Below are 24,054 nucleotides of genomic sequence, written 5' to 3'. Positions count from 1 at the left end.
TCTGTATATTATATTTAAAGATATAGGAAGATGTGGTATGAGTGCCAATGAAACAACTCGCAATCAAAAATAACAATTTATAAAAATAACCCATTATAGGTCAAGGTATGGCCGTTAACACAGAGCATTACAAGAATAAATTCCTAGGAACCCTCAAATCATATTTCTCTATTTACTTATAAAATGTATAGAATGAAGTTCTGTTTAGAATCATCGCTTTTGTGAGATTTTTTTTTAATGAAACTTCAAGATAAAGAGGTATTTCAATCTTTCTGTCACTCCGACTCTGTGTTAATAAAAATAGTTGTAAAAATGCGAACCAAGCTAAAGTGTTGTTTTATTTGACTCTATCCTTCTGTCCTGGTACCAGTTAACATTAGTACGAGATGAAGTGGTGTGAGATTTGAATTGCTGTCGTAGTAAAGCGTAGTAAAACACTACTGGTCCTTGAATACCTTATTTTATTTTTTTTATCAATTTTTATTGTTGCATAAGAATGTAATACAAAAATTCTAAATTATTGTTAAAATCTTCTTCTTCTTCTTCTTCTTTTGTTACAGAAAACCATCAACGTACTGATGTTTACTTTCCGGCGCATGCCTGGTAAATGTTTTTTTTATAAATTTATGTGAATAATTTTTGTCAAAACATAAATTAACAAAATAGTTGTTTTGGTCATATATTTTCGTATTTTCAAATATACCTTGTCTCAAATTTTCGTCTTGAAGAACATTATATGCTTTAAATTCAACACCATGCATATTTAGACACTGCACTGCCAATCTGCTAAAGCCACACATGGGCTGATCAGGGGTGCCCTTCATGAATAAAACAACTTTTTTGTCTTTGACAAGACCGTCAATGTGTTCTTTGCTTCCAGCATTTTGTGAATAATATGCAAGAAGACGACAATATGTTGACCTGTTCTCAGTATTCAACAAGGACACTGTAGATCGTAGTAGTCTATTCATCTTCAAGCTTATGCAAGGAATATTGTGTATTCAAGGAAAACTAATTTTAGCAAGTTCTTTTTATCCTTTCGGCACCCTACAAAGATTTCAAAGATAAATCCCGAGAGTCCATGAAAGCGGTTCCGGTGTACACGAAAACATGACAGAAAAGTTAGAAATAATTCAACAACTTCACATAGCTGTAGAAAATGACAGAACAGATATTTTACGAGCTTTTATATCAACAATAGAGCAAAGTATGCATGTTATGATAATCGTCAGAGGGTGGATGCAAAAATTCTAACATTGCACCAAAATTGTTCCAAAAATTATAACAAACTTTTTTGGCACTGGCTACGGTTACATGGAAATGTAACAATAATAAAAATATTATTGTTACATTGGAGACTAATTGCCGGAATGCAAAGTTGGGTGAGGAACCGATTAATTACAAATGTAACAATAATTACTGAGGCTACGGTTACATTACGGTATTGTTACACGAAAAACAGCAATGTACGCTAGATTGATTAAACTTCAATCTTCTATAGTTGTATTGCTTCATTCTTTCATATGTACTAAACAATACTTGTAATTTAATACTGATGAATAATAAAATATTATTATTCAACAAATGGTATGCAATTTATACTTCAGAAAAATTAAAACTTACCTCAAGTTTTTTTTTTTTTCTAGTCTGCATAGTCTTTCAGATGGTTAAAAAGATATAAACACTTGCATTTCAATTGATTCTGTCTACCATTTTTAATCGCCTATTGTTTGCAGACATCTTCATGTACATGTAATATGTCTATTGTCCTGTATCGTCTATATATTTAATGTTTATCAATACAATTCACTTTATTTATTATTACAATGTAGAGGGTAGTTCTGAAACATCTTTCCCAACTTTGTTTTTTTTTTTGCAGGAACAATTAAAATACACATCAAAATCTGTTCAGTTTTTTAATATTTTGAAAAATGTACATCGTGGTCCAGCCATGCCTTGAAATGTTTCACAGGTTTTTCTATACTCAGAGTATAATTCAGGGTGTAAAATATACAGCCATATTTGAAGAAATGTTATGATGATTCATCATGAACCTTAACCATTTACTTCTGTCCTCGGGTCATCTGGTATTACTCATTCATGAAAAACAACTCAAGATTTGTCAATATCATTGGATTTTTCATTTTTTGTCTTGCCTTCATGTTGAATAATATTTGATAAATTTCTGTGAATTTTCAATTTATGTAGCAAAAATTAGGTATTTGAATTTTTTTTTTAATTTGAGGATGTAATTATCATTTTCATTAATTCTCAATTAAGAACATGAATGGAAAGTTTAAAACTTTATGATTTATATATAATTATTATTTACAATTTATTTTAGATGATGACCATCATCAGGTGATATCAAATGTACTGAACAATTGTTACCATGACGATGGCACATTACTTCATGTTGCTTCAAAGGTAATTTATTTAGTAATGCTGTTAAGGTATATTTGTTTCTTCTAACAGAAGTTCCCCTGGAACCTTTGATATAAACAATTACATGCAATGCAATAACATCTGTCCACTTACAACTTCTGTTTCATGACAACACTATGTAAATCTTACTTCTCTGATACTATTATTATCATGTAACCTTTAAGGGTTTGACTTAGAAAAAAGTTTTGGATTGATGAATTATTCGTGTAATGTTGTCAAAGTAATCAAGCCTATGGCTGTTTCTAGGGAATTATATTGTGAAATAACAGATGATTTCTGAAATGATTATTCACCATTAAATATAAAAATAAGAAAATCATCTATGATTGTCAATGAAAAAAATACCTTACAACAAAGTCCAATTGAAGTGAATTTGAGCAACTATAGGTCACAAGTACAGCCTTTAATAATGAGAAAAACCTTTGCCATATCATGCATATAAGTCAGCTGTAAAGGCCTAGACATGACAAAATGTGAAACAATTCAAATGAAAAAAACAACAGCCTGATAAATGAAAAACTGTAAACCAAAAAAAAATAAAACATTTACCAACAAGCAGTAATAACAGGCTCTACATGCTCTAGAACTAGAAACTTTTACAAGAAATTGCAAGATAGGAGAAAACATAAGGATAAATAAAAGTCTATAATCTAAATGGATGATATTTTTCGAGTCTCAAATTTGCATTATATATGATTTAAAAGAAAAGATAAGATAAAGGAATTTTTATTTGAAATCAGACTCTATTAGAAAAGTCTGTCTGTGCCTAGAGTTAAAAAAAGATTTCGCCAAACTACAAATTCATTTACCAAATGTTTAATGAGATCATGTCAAATTACAAAATACATTGATTTACAGCTAGGTAAGATAGATGTAGTAAGGACCTTATTGTCATCTGGAAGTGATCCTGGTATCCACAACTCTCATGGTAAAACAGCAGTGGACTTAGCAGCAACACAAAACATAACCAAAGTCTTTAATGAAGAACTGTTACAGGCTGCAGCACAGTCTAAGTATATAAACAATTTAGCTTTTAGGTGGGACATAACAGTACAGGGAGATAACTCTATAAAATCAGCTGAAATTTTTAATCACATTCTATTGTTAAAAAAATGTGAAGCTTCGCAATGATCAAATTAGTGTTTGTCAAACTGCTATATATCAAACCACTTTTTTCTGATAAAGTGTCTGGATCAAGTTTTTTGATATTTTTGTCAAATGGTCAAAGTAAATATTTTGTTAAAATTTTAAGAATATTAAACGAGCCGAATTAATTTAAGTCAAGGTGTTTGGTACCACTTTAAATTGTATTTTATATGCACATTTGTCTGTTTATATATAGTAAATTGTATTCATGATCATGATTTCCAAAACAGTTTTAATGATCTTTTTGCATTGCATCTCCTTCATGTCCTGATTTTTTCTTCTTCTAAGAATAAGCTTTAAAACAGATGGATTCACCTACAAACAAGGCATTATTTGAATCAGGAATAGTTTTGAATTCTGGAAAAATTGATAAGAAATGTATGATGAAAACTAACCCAACTTAACAGGGTTAGCCATGCAAGCATAGCTAAGGGGGGTTACAAGAAAATGTAGTTAGTTCATACTGAAATATCAGTAAAAAACAGAATTATATTCCAGATTCAAATAATTCCTTGTTTTTAAATATAATGCCATGTTTTTAAATGAAGGATAATATCTTTTTATTATTTTGTATTATAGCAAAAATCGTACATGAGTAAATCAGTTTTCCCAGGAGGAGATAGTTTAATTTATATTTATGGAGACCTTTCTGAAAAATGTCATGATGTTAAAAAAACAAAAATTGTTCTTGTGGAATTGGAAACAATTCTGAAGTAAAGTCTTTAGGAGCTACATATAGCTGGTGCTTTTTTTTCACAATTTTGATTTTATATTATTTAAATTTTTGACATCTCTCTATCATAAAACATAAATTTAACTAACCTGTTGCAAGATTTTTTTTTATCACAAATGTAGTATGTTGTAATTGTTTCAGTGTTGGAAGAATTTGTCAGTTACTGGCAGCAGGAGTAGATGTTAATCTGTATGACAGTGAAGAAAGTAAAAGTACACCGCTTCACTGGGCTGCATCATTTGCCAACAGAGATATCATCCAGTGTTTATGTGGTAAGTTTTAATCTGAGTTGGTACAAAGGCCCGATGTGAACTATTGTATTAGATAATGTCAGCATCTATCTTTTGTTTTGACATTTTTATGCCCCACCTACGATAGTAGAGGGCATTATGTTTTCTGGTCTGTGGGTCTGTCCCTCCATTCGTCCGTCCGTTCGTCCTATTTCAGGTTAAAGTTTTTGGTCAAGGTAGTTTTTGATGAAGTTGAAGTCCAATCAAATTGAAACTTAGCACACATGTTCCCTATGATATGATCTTTCTAATTTTAATGCCAAATTAGAGTTTTTACCGTAATTACATGGTCTACTGAACATAAAAAATGATAGTGTGAGTGGGGCATCCTTGTACTTGGGACACATTCTTGTTAGTTGTGAAATAATGGACAAGTAACCTAGCTAAACCTACGATAGTAGAGGGCATTATGTTTTCTGGTCTGTGGGTCTGTCCCTCCATTCGTCCGTCCGTTCGTCCTATTTCAGGTTAAAGTTTTTGGTCAAGGTAGTTTTTGATGAAGTTGAAGTCCAATCAAATTGAAACTTAGCACACATGTTCCCTATGATATGATCTTTCTAATTTTAATGCCAAATTAGAGTTTTTACCGTAATTACATGGTCTACTGAACATAAAAAATGATAGTGTGAGTGGGGCATCCTTGTACTTGGGACACATTCTTGTTAGTTGTGAAATAATGGACAAGTAACCTAGCTAAGTGTTTTTTTACAGTCACCTTATAGGAGCAATCTGTGAGTTAAATATTTTAAAACTTGAGTTACTATAAACTTTGTCAAACTTTCATGGAATATTACAAAGCTTGGACAAAATCTGAAGTTTCTTTCTTATAAAAAATTAGCACCCTGGGGGGAAAAAAATTTCTTTAACTATTGGTGGATACTATTTTCAATAATGTACTTTTACAATTACATCAGCAGTCACACTCACAGGCAGATTGGGTTGGTTTTAATATTTTTTTTGGTTGTTGGATGTGTATTTTAACCTTAACCTTCACAAGCCAATTTTAAGGCTTATTTAAGGATTATTTATTCCCTTCAAGACAAATCTAGATTCACCTTTTTTTGAAGGATCATCAATTTTTCATGAAATTCATGGCTATATATGGGAACCACAGATTTATTGCAGATAAAAAAATATCCATGAAACTTTAATTGACATAACTTTGCCTAATCCTTTAAGATTGGTTACAGCAAAAAAAGAATATTTCCTAATTTATGGATACTGTGAGTGCATTTTATGTTTACCAGACTGAATTCCTTATTATCATGTAAATGTTTGCTAAATCAACATATATTTTCTATTTTTCACAGCGCGAGGTGCTGATGTGAACCAGATAAACAGTCAAGGTTACACTCCATTACATGATGCCATTAAGAGAGGAGATGTTGAGGTCATCACAGAGTTATTGGCATATGGTGCTGATTCATCAGTTAATGTCACAGCTGGGTAAGTTGCAATGGAATTAGCTGTTTCAGAATCTAATGCATTCTTGGTAATATTTTCCAAGCTTTCACCAAAACGTTTTGATCGGTTTAAAATGTTCTAAACAATGGAAATCCAACTAATTATGTAACATTATTGTCATTTTGGTGTACGAACAATGAGATTATTCATAGCCCTTAAGATTCTGAAAAGGCAAATTAATTTATCTATTCAAATTTTCATGTATGTTGCCAATAAACATATTTACACTTTTGGTATTTAGCTGAATTTTGTCTCCAAATGACCTTAGATCGCCTCCGAATAACCTTTTGACATCAAGAAACAATCTCTTTTTTATTGTGATGTCAAATTTTTTTAATTGTTATGTCAAAGTTTACGGGAACCTGTGTGATTCTACATAATGGCGGACAAATTTGCATACAAGTGTAAATACATCTATTCTATTAGATAATTACAAGAGTATTAAAAAAATGTTGCTGTTAATCTAAAAATGGTCAAAATGAAGCAGCCTTATTTCATTTGCTTATTGAAGAACTGCTAATGAAACTATAGGCCTACTGAGCATTTCTTATCAATTCTTATTTTAAAATAGCTCTTTGCATAGTCTTATGAATATATATTTACTAAAGAAAATAGTCTATAGAGATAAACAGTATCAATAATTATACTGTTTTACCTCTGTCTGTCCATCTATCAGTCCATCAGTCAGTCCGTCTGTCCCATGAAAGGACAAGGTTCACTTTTGGCACAAAATGGCCTAAAATATCAACTTTATCATAAAACACTTAAAAGGTCTCAATTTGGTTCTTAAATGGGTCTATTTCAATGCTAAACATCAATTCTTTTCATAAGAGTACAAAATATTCTCCAAAGTATGCCCATTTTAGATATTTTGTCAAAATATGATGATTTTGTGTATTTTTCAGACCTAAAAGCTTTAGAAACACATTGGACGCCACCTAGGATCCAAAATGTGTTGTAACCAAAAGGTTCCAATTTTGATATAGATTTCATCAATATAAAAACATTTTGGATCTTAGATGGCGGCCAAAGTTAATTATGCCAAAAACAATTAAAATTATGGGAAAAAAGTACCAAAATTAACCTTTTAATACAAATTATGTTTATTTAAGGGGTCATATAAATTATAAAGGAAAGTGCCAGAAAATTTTTTTTGTTTTACTAGCATTATCTCAAGTATTTCTATGTGAAATTTGTAATTTTGTGGCCTGATTTAAAAAACATATTTTAAAAGCCAATTTTAACCCTTCGTGAACCTTCTCCTTTTTCATCGTATCATCATAAGGATTTCTGAAATTTGGTTTCAAGGTTTATATAAGACAGCTAGACAGTGTGATGCGTTTTTCAAATTCATCACTTGACAACTTCCCTGTTTATGGTATACTTTTAGTGGGAAGGGGTATCATTAGTGAGCAGTAGCTCACAGATTCACTTGCTATTTACGCAAGATAGTTGTAAGTTTCATTTAAATGTCATTATGGTATTATACAATTAAACTCACATGATTCAACTTGTTAAATAGTTCTTCAGACTTTCTGTTACAGCAAAGATGAAGGGAAAACATGTAAAGATTTAGCTGGAACAAGGAAAGAAATAATACATGCCTTAGAAAATCCGCCACCTCTCATAAATATAGAAGAAGAATTTGGTATATATATATATATATATATATGATTTTGGAAATTTTTTCAGACCTTTGGAATATTATTTTTAAGATTTTTTAAGAATTCTAAAGAACACAAAATGTTTGAATCGGAAAAGTTATTGATAGTGTTTGAAAAAGGTCAAGTATCTAGTCTGTGTAACTTTTGCACCTGATATAAATTGCATGAACTTCAATTTAAAGATTAAACATCATTTAGTTTTTCAAATTTAATTACATTATTAAGAAATACAATAAATTTAAGAAACCATTAAATTTTCAAATGTCATTTAACATGAATTGACGTTTGTGCAATCCTTTCCTGCAACTTTAATTGTCTTGTATGCTGTGTTAACATTAAAGGAAGTGAGATAGATGATTTTTGTTGATTATATTATCAGCATTGTCAACAAAATCATGCGACTTACAATACGTTTTTTTCCTGCATAAAAATTTATGCATCTTAGTTTTAAGCAGTTTTTAGAGCCCATGTCACCACCAACAGTTTGCATCCATGCTCTTTTTCATAACATAGTTCTAGTAGACAATAGTATGATGTCAACTCAGTTTTAAAGGAACAAACTTTCTTGTTGCTTCAAACTACAGTTAGTGTTAGCAGTTTTATTGGAAAGGTGTTTCTTAGTACTGGAAGGAAACTAGCAATTTTTATCTCAATTTCTGTAGATTTAGGAAAACTTTCTTTGAAATCTGACATTGGAGCTGGTACAGAAACAATAGAAATGAATGGAACAGCAGTTAATGGATCAGAACCAGGATCTCCTGAACTTAAAACTCCTACATTTATGGTAAGTACTTCAGATACCCAAGATTCTACTGTCATTTAAAGGGCAATATATTTAGTCACATTTTGAATTGACATAAAAATGTCAACATTTGAATATTTGCTTATATATTTAATTTGCTCACTAGTTGAAAACATAAAATTGTTTTGCATTATTCTTATATTTTAAAAAGGAAGCCCTGACATTGTAATTTTTTTCTTAGAAAATGGCTAAACCCTTAAACCTTAGTTATTTACATGTAAAAAATAATCAGTAGAAGTTTAAAAACGTATTATTGTAATATTTAGAACAAGTTATACAGGAATATTTTTATGCCCTTCAAGATATACACAAATTCATGAAAGGGATTTTTTTCTTTACAGAAAACCGTATCATTTGATGACATGATCCAGCCACCACATCCTGTAGTTACTGAAGAGAAACTAAGCTTGCTATGGCCACAACCACAGAGCATGCTGCAGCAAGAAACAAAACCTTTTGTCATCCGTCATCATCTACCTGTATATGTGTCAGGGGGACCAGCTGAAAGTAAGAAACCAGATTTTTGTCAGGCCTAATTCCACATAGCTAGCTTCAGGGGGAAACAAGACATGATTATCAATAAAAAGAAAAAAGAAAAATCCCAAACTCCCAAGGAAAATTCAGAACAGAAAGTCCTTTATTAAATGGCAATTTCAAAAGCTCGAACACATCAAAGGAACGGAAGACAACTCATCATAAATACCAAGATTAAAATTTTGCTCTCCAGACACACATTTGTCTTCAAGAGACTCATCAATAAAGCTTGATTCAAAAAAGTTAAATAGGCTAAATAATTTAAAGGAACAATGTTAAATTTGCCAAGGATAGGGATGTTCTAAATAAACAAAATACCAGAAAGATAAACAAACTCATTTGTAGAAATGTGGAACCAGTTTCAGTAGAATTTTTGTATCTTAGACTTTCAATGAATATCCTTAAATAATATTATTTATGTAAATTAAACACTTGACTAATCAGAAATGAGTACATATTATAAAAAGATTTTGAAACATGGAACCAATAATCTGCAATCCACAAAGTACCTTCATATAAATTTTAAAATCTTCATCTGGAGAGAAAATTGTTATCATTGTAGATTCCATTCAAGTCATGAAGATTGTAAAAATGAGAAAAGCAAGTTTTACATCGTTGGGTTTGGATGTGTCAATCAACCTCCTGAGTAGTCTGAGTGATACAAGAGTACCACATCTTCAGTGCCATGTCAATAACAGACTATGTCCAGGACATGGGTTGTATAAACTCACTATATCTCAAGGACAGGTTAGTACCTTTAAGGTTAAATGTCATGAGATGTACAAACTCACAAATATCACAGGTACCTCAGAGGTCACAGGTTATGAAATGTACAAGCTCACTATAAGAACATATCAGTAAGACTGAAGCTACATGTCAAGTGTTTTATTAAAAACTGGATCACAATGACATTTCCAAAGGTTCTAAGACAGATGTTTAAAAGTGATCAAGTTCTGGCTTCACAGCTAGTAAAGGTTATAAAACTGCATTTCAAGACCAGTCATAAAAATAGAATTGAGAATGAAAATGGGGAATGTCTCAAAGAGACAAACAACCATACTAAAGAGCAGGCAACAGCCGAAGGCCACCAATGGGTCTTGCAGAGAGAAAATCCCAACTGGTTTAAAGCTGGCCCCTAAACAAAAATGTATACTAGTTCAGTGATAATGGACGGCATACTAAACTCTGAAATATACACAAGAAACTAAAATAAAATTTTTATAAGACTTACCAAGGCTCCCGACTTGGGACAGGCGCAAAAATGTGACGGGGTTAAACATGTGTTTTGAGATTTCAACCCTCCCACCAAACCTCTGGCCAATGTAGAAAAAAAAAAACACAACAATACACATAGTAAAACTCAGTTAAAACTCTAGCTTAATGATAAGACACTTTCTGACAGTCATAAGGTTTTCAAGTTAAATAAAATATGAAACACATCCAATATATCCAGATTGCATCATGTTCCATGTATTATTATTTCAGATTAAAATGTTGTGTAGTGATTACAGCAGTCTACATTGTGCCATATCCACTGTGAATCAGCTCATGTCATTGTATAAAGATAATGAGGAAATAATTATACCTGGACTATTGGTAAGTATTTCTCATACCCTGTAACTATTTATCCCTTTGAAAAATTTAATGATGAGATAGTTATTCCAGCAATTCTAAATTCTACATCATTTTGACAATATTGTACACAGACAAGAACTATTGTATCGATTAATTTCATGTTAATTTAGGTAATATTTGCAATCTCTTATCTCAAGTGAGGGGGCTTGAAATTTTCATTTAAAAAATTGAAGGAAAATTGGCATACTTTTTTCTCACCAGTAATAAAATATCCTTATTCATAGCATACATTAATGTAAATAAAAACAATGAACAATAATGAAATCTGTCATGACGTGAAATGAAATGAATGACGGAAAGGTTGTTAAAGATCATAGGAAGATTTATACAAAATAAAATAAACCAGAAACAGTTAGTGTGAGGTGTATGTAGTTTTCAGGACATGTTTATAGATGATTATGTTTTTTTAGATTGATGATTGGCCTGATCTACACTACAGAGGAGTTCTGTTTGATGCTTCACAAGGAAGATTACCTAACTTTGTAAGTTGTATGTGCTTACTCTCTTTATTCTAAATGGGACAAAAGGCTATCAGATTTAGTAAACAGTTTTAAAAATCATCTTCATTTGCTGAAAAATTTATAAAATGGTCAGACACTAGTCTCTTTAAATCATTTAATCAAAGCAATATGAATAGTACAACATTCTTAATAGAATGTTTAATAATGACAATTTTGAACCTATACCTTCATAGAAAAACTTCTTTTCTAAAAGTTATCACTGCTTGAAATTCTTAACTTTTTACAACAGATAATTCATACCTTTATGGGTTTTTTTTTTTACAGGAAACTCTGAAGAGGATGATAGATACATTAGTAGGACTTAAAATCAATATGGTAAGTTCAATAAAAAATGTACTTACTGTGGATTCATCATTATTCGATGGATACCAATTTCCGTGGATTTTTTGTGGGTACAGATGAACCAAGAAATTAAGTGTTCAACTAAAAAAGTAATCAATAAGGTTATATGTAAACTTTTGAAAAACCATTAATTGAAATATCCACGAAACTGCAAGTTTTGTTCAATCCATGAAAATTGATACCCAAGAAAATAAATGAATCCACAATATCTGTATTACTGAAGACCTAAATACTAAGTGTAAACCAACTTATCTTCACACATACTTTATTTTACATTCAGCCATTTTTAGCTACTTTTGCAGTATTTTATTTTCCTTGTTTTCTTATTTCTTGATGAATTTTTGTAAAGGAAGATCCAATATTTAAAGTCTACTCAAATTGAATTGCTCATGAAAATTAGTTAGTTCACAGCATGTAAAACAACAATGATATATAAGAATGATTTTTTTATTAAAGAAATATTGTCTTTTGTAGGTACAGTTGTTTTGTAGATTTTTGAAGACACAAGGTTGGCAATTAGGATATTCAAAAAGGTACGTTTATATTCTATAGTTTGTTGACTTTAAGTAAATACAGATTTCCATTTGTTTTGTTAGGGCTTATTGCTAAACTTTTCAACATTAGAAGAGAGGAAAAGAATTTATTTATGGGAACACAAATTCAGTGAAACTCATTTATGATATATTTTAAAAGTGTTTGATCTGAAATATCCGTACAAATAAGTCCTTTTGATTTGTAATTTTGGGTTGCTGTCTCAGTTATATTTAGTCAACAATGAAGAATTGAATGCTTCTTTTTGTAAATTTATTGGAATTTAAAAGCGTTGACTGAAGTACATTTTGTGAAGTGCTTTATTGTGTCATGAATGTTACATTTCATTTAAAAATTGAAGTGATTTTCATAACATTTATTTCCCCTTGTATTCATTCATTTTTCGCATCTTTACATTCTACTTACAGTGAAATTATTGATTTGGTAGACCATTGTTCTGATCTGGGTATACAGTTAGTTCCTGTTTTAGAGGTGGCGCCACAGGTCCAGTTTGATGAACTAGATGATATATACTCAACCATTGAAGATTTTATGACTTGTTTTACCGATAGCCAGTAAGTTTGTCATGCAGGATAGAGCTTAAGCTACTGCAATAAAGCAACTGTCTTATTAGTAAAAAAAACTAAGTTAGTCACAGTCTCAACACATGTGTAACTACATACATACCTTCCTTATTCATACATTTCTCACCAGACATTTCATTTGATTTAATCACCACTGAGATTTGAGCAAATGTATTTGAAACATTTGATGACTTAAGATGGCTTGCGGGTATAAATCAAATTTTTTTTTTAATATAGGATTTCGCTATATTTTTCTATAAATGAACTTTATCATATACTTTAATAGAAAACTGAAATTAAAAAAATGGGGTCACCGTTCATTAAAGCTCACAATCTGCCTCCGAAAAAGCATACATGTCCTTTTTTGTCTGTTGAACTAATAGGAGAGGTAATATCGTAATAAAAAAAGGAACTAAATTTCAAAAATCGCTTAAATTTTTCAATTATTTAGTTTATGTACAGCCCATTTAAAAACAATAATAAAAAATAAAGGTCACCGATGAGTTAAAAAAAAAAGATATTTCAATTTGAATGCCAAAAAATAGCATTTTTGCACCAAAGGAAGATAATTTGGAGCTTTTCAATGATATAAACATTTTAAAAGTCATCTGGGGCCAAACCGAATCGATTTTTTTGGTTGATTGTTGTACCATACCATAAAGTAATAACTAATAGTGTAATGAATAAAATTTGTAATGAAATATTTGTACCCGCGAGCCTCCTTAAATTGATTATAATTGAAGAATAGAAAAGAGAGAAATTAGAAACTTTGGTATTTTATTATTTCTAGAGATTGCAAAAGTTAAAACATATATACCGGTATACATGTAGAACAATTATATATTGATGTGATTGATTAATTATATTGTATATTATATTTAAGGTTTGTTAGTCTTGGTCCACGATTGAGTAGTTTTGTAATTGATACAGACAATAATGTGTTAGATGTAACTGATGCAGTAAAACTTTTACCTCTACGCCATAACCAGATTCTCAATATATGTGGTTATCCATTACATGGAATGGACTCAGAACTTTTAATCCACCTTCCACCTGATGTTGTCATCAGTGAATATGGTATACAGGTACAAATGTATATCCAAATTAAAAAAATAAATTGATTAAGAATTTAATGTATTCTGGGTAATATTTCAAAATTGTTTGTCAACATTACAACATCCTTTACTATGGAAATTCAACCCATGACATAGTGTTAATTTTGTTTTGGGGAAGGAAAAGGAACATTGAAATTCCCAATAATCCTTTATTTACTGAAAAGGTTAATCAAAATTATATATATTTATTTGAAATTTTTAAAAAGGGAACAAACATTACAAACATCATGATGAATAGTTTTAATGGTATACATCTGTGGGATTAAAAAAGATAACATAAACTTGGAAATTATAGTTTAAGTACCTTGGATAAAAAAAATAATGTTTAAGGGGGTAGACCTTGGTTCAGGGAGACAATTCTTTAAATCAGTTAAGCGTTTGCAAAAGGCAAGTTCATCAATGTATTTTAAGCATTTACCTGAAACAGATTGAAAATAATCTATGTAACCTAGAAGCTTAGAATATATTTTTGAAAATGGTTGACACAAATGTACTGATGATTTTACGAGTTATTTCCCTTAACCTAGGTCTACCTCCTTAAACAGTTCTATCAGTCGATTCTTCACTTCTGTCAATGTCTATTCTATCTTTTTGCTTCCAAAAGATTCTTATTTCATCAGGATATTTGGAAAGATAGGAATAATTAAAAACTGTAAATGAATGTATTTTGTTTGGTACTGATTGCCAAACTAATATTGCTTCAAGCATTCCACTTAGAAATTAATAATATTGGAAATTTAAAAATGTAATTTTTTTTCATACATTCTTAGTGAAAAATTGCTATTTTTAATGGATTTGATAAAAAATCAAAGATATTTTTTGAAACATTGTTTAAATATTTGATACATTTTGAAATTATATTTTGCAGGCAGACTACGATTTCCAGAGATTTTGCTCACCATTGTCCAGTCATGGGTAAGATTATAATTGAAATGAAAAGAATTCAAGATTGTGGGGTGGTACAGGCAGCTGGTTGTTTGGTCTAGTTTTGTTTTTGTTATCAGTTTTAGTGCTTTGAATTTAAGCAGTTTATCAACAAGCTTGCATTGAGTGCACTTTACTAATTGATGTATGTTGTATGACTTATTTTGTTGTACATTCTATGTTAGATTGTTTGTTATTTAAGTTAAGAAGAAAATTCAAGTTGAGGAAAAAGTTAAAAGAGACCACCATAGATTTGCTCTTTCAAAATCAAAACAGGAATATGCTGTCAAACCAAATTTCAAATTAAAGATCATTGATTACAGAATTATTTCTAATTTACCTGTTCTAATCATCAATAACAGAAATCAGATTAAGCTCCAACACAAAAAGGATACCACTTTTTTGTTCAATAAAAGTGATTTGATTCTCATTAGATTTTTATTCTATACTTACAGGATAAGTTATATAATGTGTCCAGGAACTTCAGCATGGAACAGGTAATAAAGGCAAATAATAGAATGTTTAGAAAAGGAAGGTTTAAATAAATATATTTTTTTGGCAACTGGTCTGATAAAGTCTCATTTGTGATAATCTGTTTAAAAAGTTAAAAACTGTTAAAGTAAAAAAAGTAAATGAATCTTGGGTAAAATTCCCATCCTCTGTTGATGAAAATTGATTGCAAGTGTTTATTTATGCAAACTTTTATAATATTATGGTATTTGTTCTTTAAAAAAACTTTTTTAATGAAAAAAATGAAAATTACTTGAAAATACCACAAATAATGGCAAAAGCAATATTATTACTGACTGAAATTTGTGCATTCATATAAAAGCAGTGATAAATGAGCAATATGTCATTTATAGGGCTAACATCAAACATATTAAAGAAAACACATTATTTTATGTTTCAGTTTAGCAGGTTGTCCTGAAGCAGCTATAAATAACATTTTTAGTGCTGTGAAATGTGGGGATGCCCATGGTGCCCTAGGGGCAATCGTCTGCAACTGGTCCGGTAAAGGACATTTAACACATTTACCATTTGCCTGGCCTGGCATCCTTGTACTTGCTGGATTAGCATGGAATTCTGATTGTCACCAGGTAAAATCATGTGTCAACATAATTTACCTTATAAAAACAAAACTCTTAAGTCCCTAGCTAGCATTGAATTTTTTTAATGGAAACCAGTTTATCTCAAATGAGCATGTATGCATTTGATGCAAAATCTTTATAAATTGAAGGACCAAATTTGAAAATTTCCTCAATGTTTATATAGATCTATATAAATATTTAATTTTGAGTAAGTCCATCTTTAGATTTCTTTTTTGAAACTATTCTTATAATCATTTAGAAAATGTTTATTTTGAGAAAAATGTTATCAAAATCCTATTTTTAAAAATGAGGATCTTGAAAATGAATGCCTGCAATTAAATTTCCTCTAAGAATTGAATTCTCTTGCAGTTAATACTGACTACTGATATTAATTTGCATATAATACTTCACAATTATTGATATTTAAAATCAATGTATTGATTTTTAAACATTGAATTTTACTGTTTTTCAGGATTATTTATACACCAACCTTGGGGAGCTTTTAAATCGTCACATTTTTCAGGACACCACAAATACTATTGGTCATGTGATTGTTGAACTTGGTCGGGCTGAAACATATCTTATACGTTGTTGCAGAGGACAAGCAGGTAAATATCAAGTATATTATGCAACCTAAGATTGAATTTTTATTTCAAAAAGTTAATTCCCATGGTTTCCATTTTTAGCTCACCTGGCCTAAAAGGCCAAGTGAGCTTTTCTCATCACTTGGCGTCCGGCGTCGTTAACTTTTACAAAAATCTTCTCCTCTGAAACTACTGGGCCAAATCAAACCAAACTTGGCCACAATCATCATTGGGGTATCTAGTTTAAAAAATGTGTCCGGTGACCCGGCCAACCAACCAAGATGGCCGCCATGGCTAAAAATAGAACATATGGGTAAAATGCAGTTTTTGGCTTATAACTCAAAAACCAAAGCATTTAGAGCAAATCTGACAGGAAGTAAAATTGTTTATCAGGTCAAGATCTATCTGCCCTGAAATTTTCAGATGAATCGGACAACCCGTTGTTGGGTTGCTGCCCCTAAATTGACAATTTTAAGGAAATTTTACTGTTTTTGGTTATTATCTTGAATATTATTATAGATAGAGATAAACTGTAAACAGCAATAATGTTCAGCAAAGTAAGATTTACAAAAAGGTCAACATGACCGAAATGGTCAGTTGACCCCTTTAGGAGTTATTGCCCTTTATAGTCAATTTTTAACCATTTTTCGTAAATCTTAGTTATCTTTTACAAAAATCTTCTTCTCTGAAACTACTGGGCCAAATTAATCCAAACTTGGCCAAAATCATCATTGGGGTATCTAGTTTAAAAAATGTGTGGCGTGACCCTGCCAACCAACCAAAATGGCCACCATGGCTAAAAATAGAACATAGGGGTAAAATGTAGATTTTGGCTTATATCTCTGAAACCAAAGTATTTAGAGCAAATCTGACAGGGATAAATTGTTTATCAGGTCAAGATCTATCTGCCCTGAAATTTTCAGACAAAACAGACACCCTGTTGTTGGGTTGCTCCCCCAGAATTAGTTATTTTAAGGAAATTTTGCAGTTTTTGGTTATTATCTTGAATATTATAATAGATAGAGATAAACTGTAAGCAGCAATAATGTTCAGCAAAGTAAGATCTACAAATAAGTCAACATGACCAAAATTGTCAAGTTACCCCTTAAGGAGTTTTTGCCCTTTATCGTCATTTTTTAACAATTTTCATAAATTTTTGTAAATTTTTGTAAATTTGTAGAATATATTTTCCACTGTAATTACTGGGCCAAGTTCATTATAGATAGAGATAACTGTAGCAAGAAGAATGTCCAGTAAAGTAAGATCTACAAACACATCATGATCACCAAAACACAATTTTGTCATGAATTTATCTGTGTCCATTGTTTAATATGCACATAGACCAAGGTGAGCGACACAGGCTCTTGAGAGCCTCTAGTTTTTTTTAGCAAATTGGATTTCATAATATAAATAATGTAAATCTTTGAATCGACATTAATTAGAATGAACAAGTGAAACTGTGAGCTACTGCTCACTGATGATACCCCCGCTGCAAGTGGATAATGTTAATAGTGTAAAAATATGTCAGTGTTCGGTAAACAGGATGTTGTGGAGTGATGAATCTGAAAACGCATCACACGGTACAGCTGACTTATATAAAGCCTGAAACATAATTTCAGAAATCCTGGCACTGTAGTTCCTGAGAAAAATGCAACGAAAATTTTCAACTTGGCCATCATGTGTTAAATGATACAAGTGTTTGGTAAACAGGAAGTTGTCCAAGTGATGAATCTGAAAACGCATCACACGGTATGGCTGACTTATATAAAGCCTGAAACATAATTTTAGAAATCCTGGCATTGTAGTTCCTGAGAAAAATGCGACGAAAATTTTAAACTTGGTCATCATGTGTAAAATGATACAAGTGTTTGGTAAACAGGAAGTTGTCGAGTGATGAATCTGAAAACGCATCACACGGTATAGCTGACTTATATAAAGCATGAAACCAAATTTCAGAAATCCTTGCATTGTAGTTCCTGAGAAAAATGTGACAAAAATATTCATGGGACAGATGGACTGACGGACGGACAGACAGAGGTAAAACAGTATACCATCCCTTTTTCAAAGCGGGGGTATAAAAACAGTATACCCCCTTTTTTCCAAGCGGGGGTATAATTAAAGGGGGGGTATAACTATGATGCTGAAATTATACAATAAAAGTAAGAGTTGCAAATAAATGAGATTACATTTAATTTTCCAGAGTTAATTTATTTTTTAACATTGTAAATTGTGAATATTTTCTAGGAGGAGATAGTCAAAAATTACCAGATGAACATGGATCAACATTATTTCAATTCTTCTTTAATCCTGATGCAGTGCCTATAGAACATTTAACACCAGAGGCCTTACAGGTAATTATCTCCCTTAATCATTTTATTTTGCTGTATTTGTCTCCCCTTTTGGTTTGAATTTCAATTCTGATGCTGTTCCTATAGAACATTTAACACCAGAAGCTTTACAGGTAATTATCTCCCTTGATCATTTTATTTTGCTGTAGTTGTCTCCCCTTTTGGTTTGAATTTCAATTCTGATGCTGTTCCTATAGAACATTTAACACCAGAAGCTTTACAGGTAATTATCTCCCTTGGTCATAACTGTTTACAGGTTTTTTTTTGCTGAAGGATGAAGTGGTCTCCCCTTTTGTACTGAATCTGAATTCTGAACCAATATTGCTCTCATGTTATTAATTCCCTTGATCTCATTTATTAGAAGATTTTTTTTTCAGGTATTATATTCATTTCTTTTTTTAATTTACGTGAAAGTAAGTGGTACTCCTTTTGTTTTTTTATTTTTTGTAAGACTTTTTGGGCCAATTAATTTTCATAAAATTTTGACAAAAGCATTTACTTTGACCCTTTGACAAATTTATAAAAAAAATTTAAAATTTGAACCAACTGTTTTATCAGAAAAAATACACTGTTTATATAGCAGTTTGACACAAACACTTATTTTGATCATTGAGAAGCTTAATATTCCCTTGAAACACAACAAAATTAAAACGTTTAGAAGATTTTACACAGTTATCTCCCTGTAGTGTTAGGTACCACCTTAAACAGCTGAACTTGTAATGCAAGCATCTGAGTTATTTCCCTTGACCATACGTTATCAGAAATAAAGACAGCTTGACAGTTTCACTTAAAATGTGAGGTTGTTGACTACACATTTAATGATTATTCAGCTACATGTAGACTCTCAATTCGATATAAATACTGTATTCATTAAGAAGATGATTAAAAAGTTAAGTTAGATACTTCGTCTGAAGTTCAATTTTCTTATCACACCTTTTCAGTTTCCTCCATTCATTTGTAGAACCAAATAATTTGAATTAAAAAACATATCCATTTGAGCTCATATTGTTTGTGGCTGTACAAGTAAAATGCAGTTTATTTTTAACATATGATTAATAGTGAGATTCATATATATGTTTTTCATGTGCATGGTAAATTTTGTTGATTATTTGGTGAATCTTTTTTTTTCCAGAGAAGTGTCCGTCATTTGAAGAAATGTCAACAAGAAGTGCTCAAAATAAATTTAACCTGTAAAGACAGTGAACATATAAAAAAGGAACTGAGTCTAACCTGTGATCTTATGATATTTTCTGCAAGGTAAGAAAGGATTTTAAGTATATCCACTTCATTTTTTTATATTTCCTGGTAAAAATACTTAAAATGGTAGGTAGTATCTAGGTATATGTAGTTTAGTTTGTGCTGATTTTTATGCTTGGATTCAGTTTACATCATATAATACATAAAAAGGATAACAGGAATGACCATGATACAGGACAGTACAACTGACCACATCAACTACTAAAACCTTACAACCAACTTCTCCAGAAAAATGGAGGTTCAAAAAATTGCAAACAAAACAAATAATATAAAATTGATATTACATTTATGACAAAACATTAAAGATTACATTGAGATTTTATGATCTGATCACAAATCAACAAATACAGCTATGTTTAGCAATGCATAATGTTTGCTTTTGGCACTTGAGATTTATTTATCGCTTTATCATTTTATGATTCAATGCATCCAAGTGTGTATTAAAATTAAAAATGGAAATGGGGAATGTGTCAAAGAGACAACAATCGTCCATTGAGCAGACAACAGTCGAAGGCAACCGATGGGTCTTAAATGCACTGAAAAACTCCCACACACAGAGGAGTACTATTTCACTTTATATTTTTTTTTTCATTGTAGAATTTGTAAATCCTTGTTACTGGCTGGTAAGAATCCAATGGCTGGACATGCTGGTTATGCTGTTGTTAACTTAGGGGTCAGTAATCTTCCAGCTACAGTCAAAACAGATCTGGCGAATAGGTTAGTAGTCTACAGTGAAACCTGGCTGTTTCTGGAAATGCAGGTTAAGATCAGAGCAGATATTATTCAGCTGTTTACCATTTGTCTAGCAAGTAGTCATTTGTACAGAAATTGTAGAAAATAAACTTTTTTGAAAATTAAATGCTGTTCTAATCATAATAAATCAATTTATCGCATCACATCACATCATATTATTTTAATTGATTATTTACTTTGTGATCAAATTTGAATGTGTGCAAATATACTTAAGTGAGAAAAAAAACATTTGCATTGTATGGTCAAATATTTGAGTGTAATTTATCCAGTAATTTTGATTGCAGGTTATTGGAGTTAATGGAACCATACAAAGAAGTATGGCACAAGAGATATGTAGTTAACGTAGGTTTGTCTGAGTCAGTAGGAAAGTTGCAGAATGTGTTTAAACTATTGGTACCAGGGAGTGATTCAGAAGGTCTTATGACACAACAAAACCATGACGACCAAGTTCAACATGTGTGATATAGGCAGTTTCTTAGCAACAAAACCATGAAGGTCAAAAGTCAGCATTTCTCAACCAGGGAATAAAATCAAATCAGAAAAATCTTGCAATTTGCCATATAAGAAATTGGTAGTATTTTCAAAAGTTTACACCAAAATGTTGTGATTGGTTAAAACAAGTCCTTAAATAATTGAAATTCGTCCAATTATACAACTTTACTTTCAATTTTGGGTACAAATAAGGAAATTAAACATAATTCTTTTGATCCCGAGGACAATTTTTTGGGGTGTGGTACATAAGAGGTAAAAAAAAAATGGGGATGTGGGGTGTAGGGGATGAAAACCTTGGGATGTGGGATTAATAAAGATTGAAAATGATTAAAATCTGTTTGATTCGCAGGGGTTTCTGGATTTTCAGATATGTTACAAGATTTTTTTGTTATTTCGCAGCTTAGTTATGTTAAGTATTGATCAAGGAAACTGAATATTAGTAGTTTCATTCAACAATAAACTGTTAATGATCGATCCTAACTTGTATATTTTATTTGGCTTTTTTTTGTTTATTTTACATTATGTATTTAGTTTTCCATTTGTACAGTTTTTTAGTTATTTAGGTTGAAAGAATTAGTTTAGTTGCTTGGTCTAACTCATAGAAAGTCTAGTACCAGGTGCTTAATAATTAATATATTTATTTATGTTTTTCTTTTCTTTTTATTTATAATATCCTGGTAACATATTTTTATAAACATACATACTGTGGATTATATATTTTTTGTTTTGATACCAATTTTCATGGATTTTGTGTGTATAGATGAAATTTCCTGTAGGCTTGTATGCAGACTTCTCCAAGACCATGAAATTAATTATCACCGAACATGTAAGTTTTCCAAAATGAACGAAAATTGGTGGCCACAAAAAAAAATGAATCCACAGTAGCTTGTAAACAAAAATTACTTGGTTTCCAGTATCTGTATTAATATCTGTTTGTACCTGAAACAAGATATCTAAACAAACCATTGGCTGTGAATTGTAATGCTTTTGTTCTGCTGAATATTATCAATTTTATTATACATTTAAGTTGTTTACAAAAGATGTCCAATAAATACATTGCAAGTTGTAGAGATTTTTTATTTGTTAATGATATTATTTTGTTATACATTTGTTACTTTTTTGTATATTTTTTATTGCTTATATTTAAAAGAGGGACTGACTATAATGTTATGGATTAGTGTATTGAAATAAAGTGTTATACGGTCATGTCTAATATGTTATCTGATTTAATTGCAAAACTTAATGACAATCAACAAAAGTCATGAAAACATTGCATCATTTTGATATGTAAACCAACATATTTTGCATTTTAAGCTCAGATGTATTAAGTTTTGCTTTGTTTTCTTGATTCCATTGAGATATTGAAATTTTATATTACAGACAACAATATTGTCAATTTATTACTGCACTAAAAAAGCCTGAAATGGCATCAATGGGTTAGAAATAGATAGATAAACTGACTTTTTAAGTCTAGATTAAAATTGTGCAAGATATCCTTGGATATTTAATATGCACGAACATACATTATTTCTTTAAATCCACATAAATAAATGAATCCACATGATGCATTGATAATGGCAATAACGAGCTTTAACCCTTTCCTCCATGGATTTTTTTCTCTCACAAACTTGATTCGCATAGGATTTTTTCAATAAAAAAAAATTATCAGGTTTAAAGTATTAATGCATTGTGAAAACAAATATTTCATCAATGAAATTCAAGTCAGATATTCTTATCAATGTCCTTTTGATATTGGATACAAATTTTTTTAAGTCTGATGCAGACATTTTGTAGTCAAAGCATTTCAACTGAGGTACTACACAGGCGTCAAAAGGCGTCATTATGGAGGAAAGGGGGTGGCGTCAAAAAGCGTCATTATGGAGGAAAGGGTTAACTTGTCAATAAATATTTGATAGCAGGCACATCACTGTTATGTATAAGACTTCAAATATTTGACTTGAACCATGTATTTTTTAGTCACAAAGGCTCTTCAATAGACAATGTAACTGTTGCACTAGATCTGTGTTTGTGTTTTTCAATCTCACCTGTTGATATATAAGGCAACAAAATCTGAGAAAATCAATGCAAGTGATTTGAAAATCACCTGAAGAACCAAATCATTAACAGAATATTTTTTTTTGAAAAGGTAATTTTGTTCAATATGAATTATAATTAAGAATTGAATGCTTCTTTTTGTAAATTTATTGGGGTGTAAAAGCGTTGACCGAAGTACATTTTGTATGAAGCGCGGAAGTGCTTCATTCTAAAAATGTACGCACGGTCAACGCTTTTACAACACTATAAAGTTACAAAAAGAAGCATTCAATACTTATAATTACATTTTTTAGCTAGGATCATTAATACACGATTTCTATCAAGTTTTTGTTTAATTCACCTGTGCACTTTATTGTGGGACCTCGTGTCATCATGAATGATTAAGTTTTATTGAGTGCTGCAATTGCTTACGGAATAACATGTGATGTGAAGTTAGCCAATCAGAATAACGTATTATAATGAAACATGCATCTAATATAATTATTATAAGATACAAATTGAATTAAACATGAAAATATGTGTGAAATGTTTTATTGACAAAAAATTAAGAAAATGGTTATTTACAAAATTTATTTCAATATATATTATCTATTTCACTTTTAAAATGCACTTAGCTGATCTTAGTTACTGTTCTCACCAATCCAATAGCTATTTCAAAAGTAAAAATATCATCAATTTTTTATTCATGTTTTCATGTAATAATCAAAAATACTTTTTTTTAAGTTGTGGATAATTATTACTTTTCTT

The 24,054-nt window shown here is 30.6% G+C and overlaps 1 protein-coding gene across 1 annotated transcript; it reads left to right on the top strand.

Moving 5' to 3' along the window:
* Nucleotides 1–1,053: 1,053 nt before the first annotated feature.
* On the top strand, nucleotides 1,054–22,696 carry LOC143069218 (uncharacterized). Its single transcript, XM_076243748.1, has 23 exons — nucleotides 1,054–1,207; nucleotides 2,345–2,427; nucleotides 3,304–3,458; nucleotides 4,466–4,596; nucleotides 5,925–6,060; nucleotides 7,623–7,726; nucleotides 8,405–8,526; nucleotides 8,886–9,051; nucleotides 9,641–9,825; nucleotides 10,564–10,674; nucleotides 11,124–11,195; nucleotides 11,499–11,549; nucleotides 12,051–12,109; nucleotides 12,536–12,682; nucleotides 13,575–13,776; nucleotides 14,675–14,721; nucleotides 15,186–15,227; nucleotides 15,641–15,827; nucleotides 16,291–16,426; nucleotides 18,647–18,753; nucleotides 19,883–20,007; nucleotides 20,605–20,724; nucleotides 21,045–22,696. The coding sequence occupies exons 1-23, from the start codon at nucleotides 1,111–1,113 to the stop codon at nucleotides 21,220–21,222; spliced, it is 2,763 nt and encodes a 920-aa protein (XP_076099863.1). The 5' UTR covers nucleotides 1,054–1,110; the 3' UTR covers nucleotides 21,223–22,696.
* Nucleotides 22,697–24,054: the final 1,358 nt, after the last annotated feature.

Source organism: Mytilus galloprovincialis, chromosome 3 (assembly GCF_965363235.1).
Source record: "Mytilus galloprovincialis chromosome 3, xbMytGall1.hap1.1, whole genome shotgun sequence".
Classification (NCBI taxonomy): Eukaryota; Metazoa; Mollusca; class Bivalvia; order Mytilida; family Mytilidae; genus Mytilus; species Mytilus galloprovincialis.
Note: the sequence above shows the minus strand (reverse complement) of the source record. Positions and strands in the feature narration are given on the sequence as shown.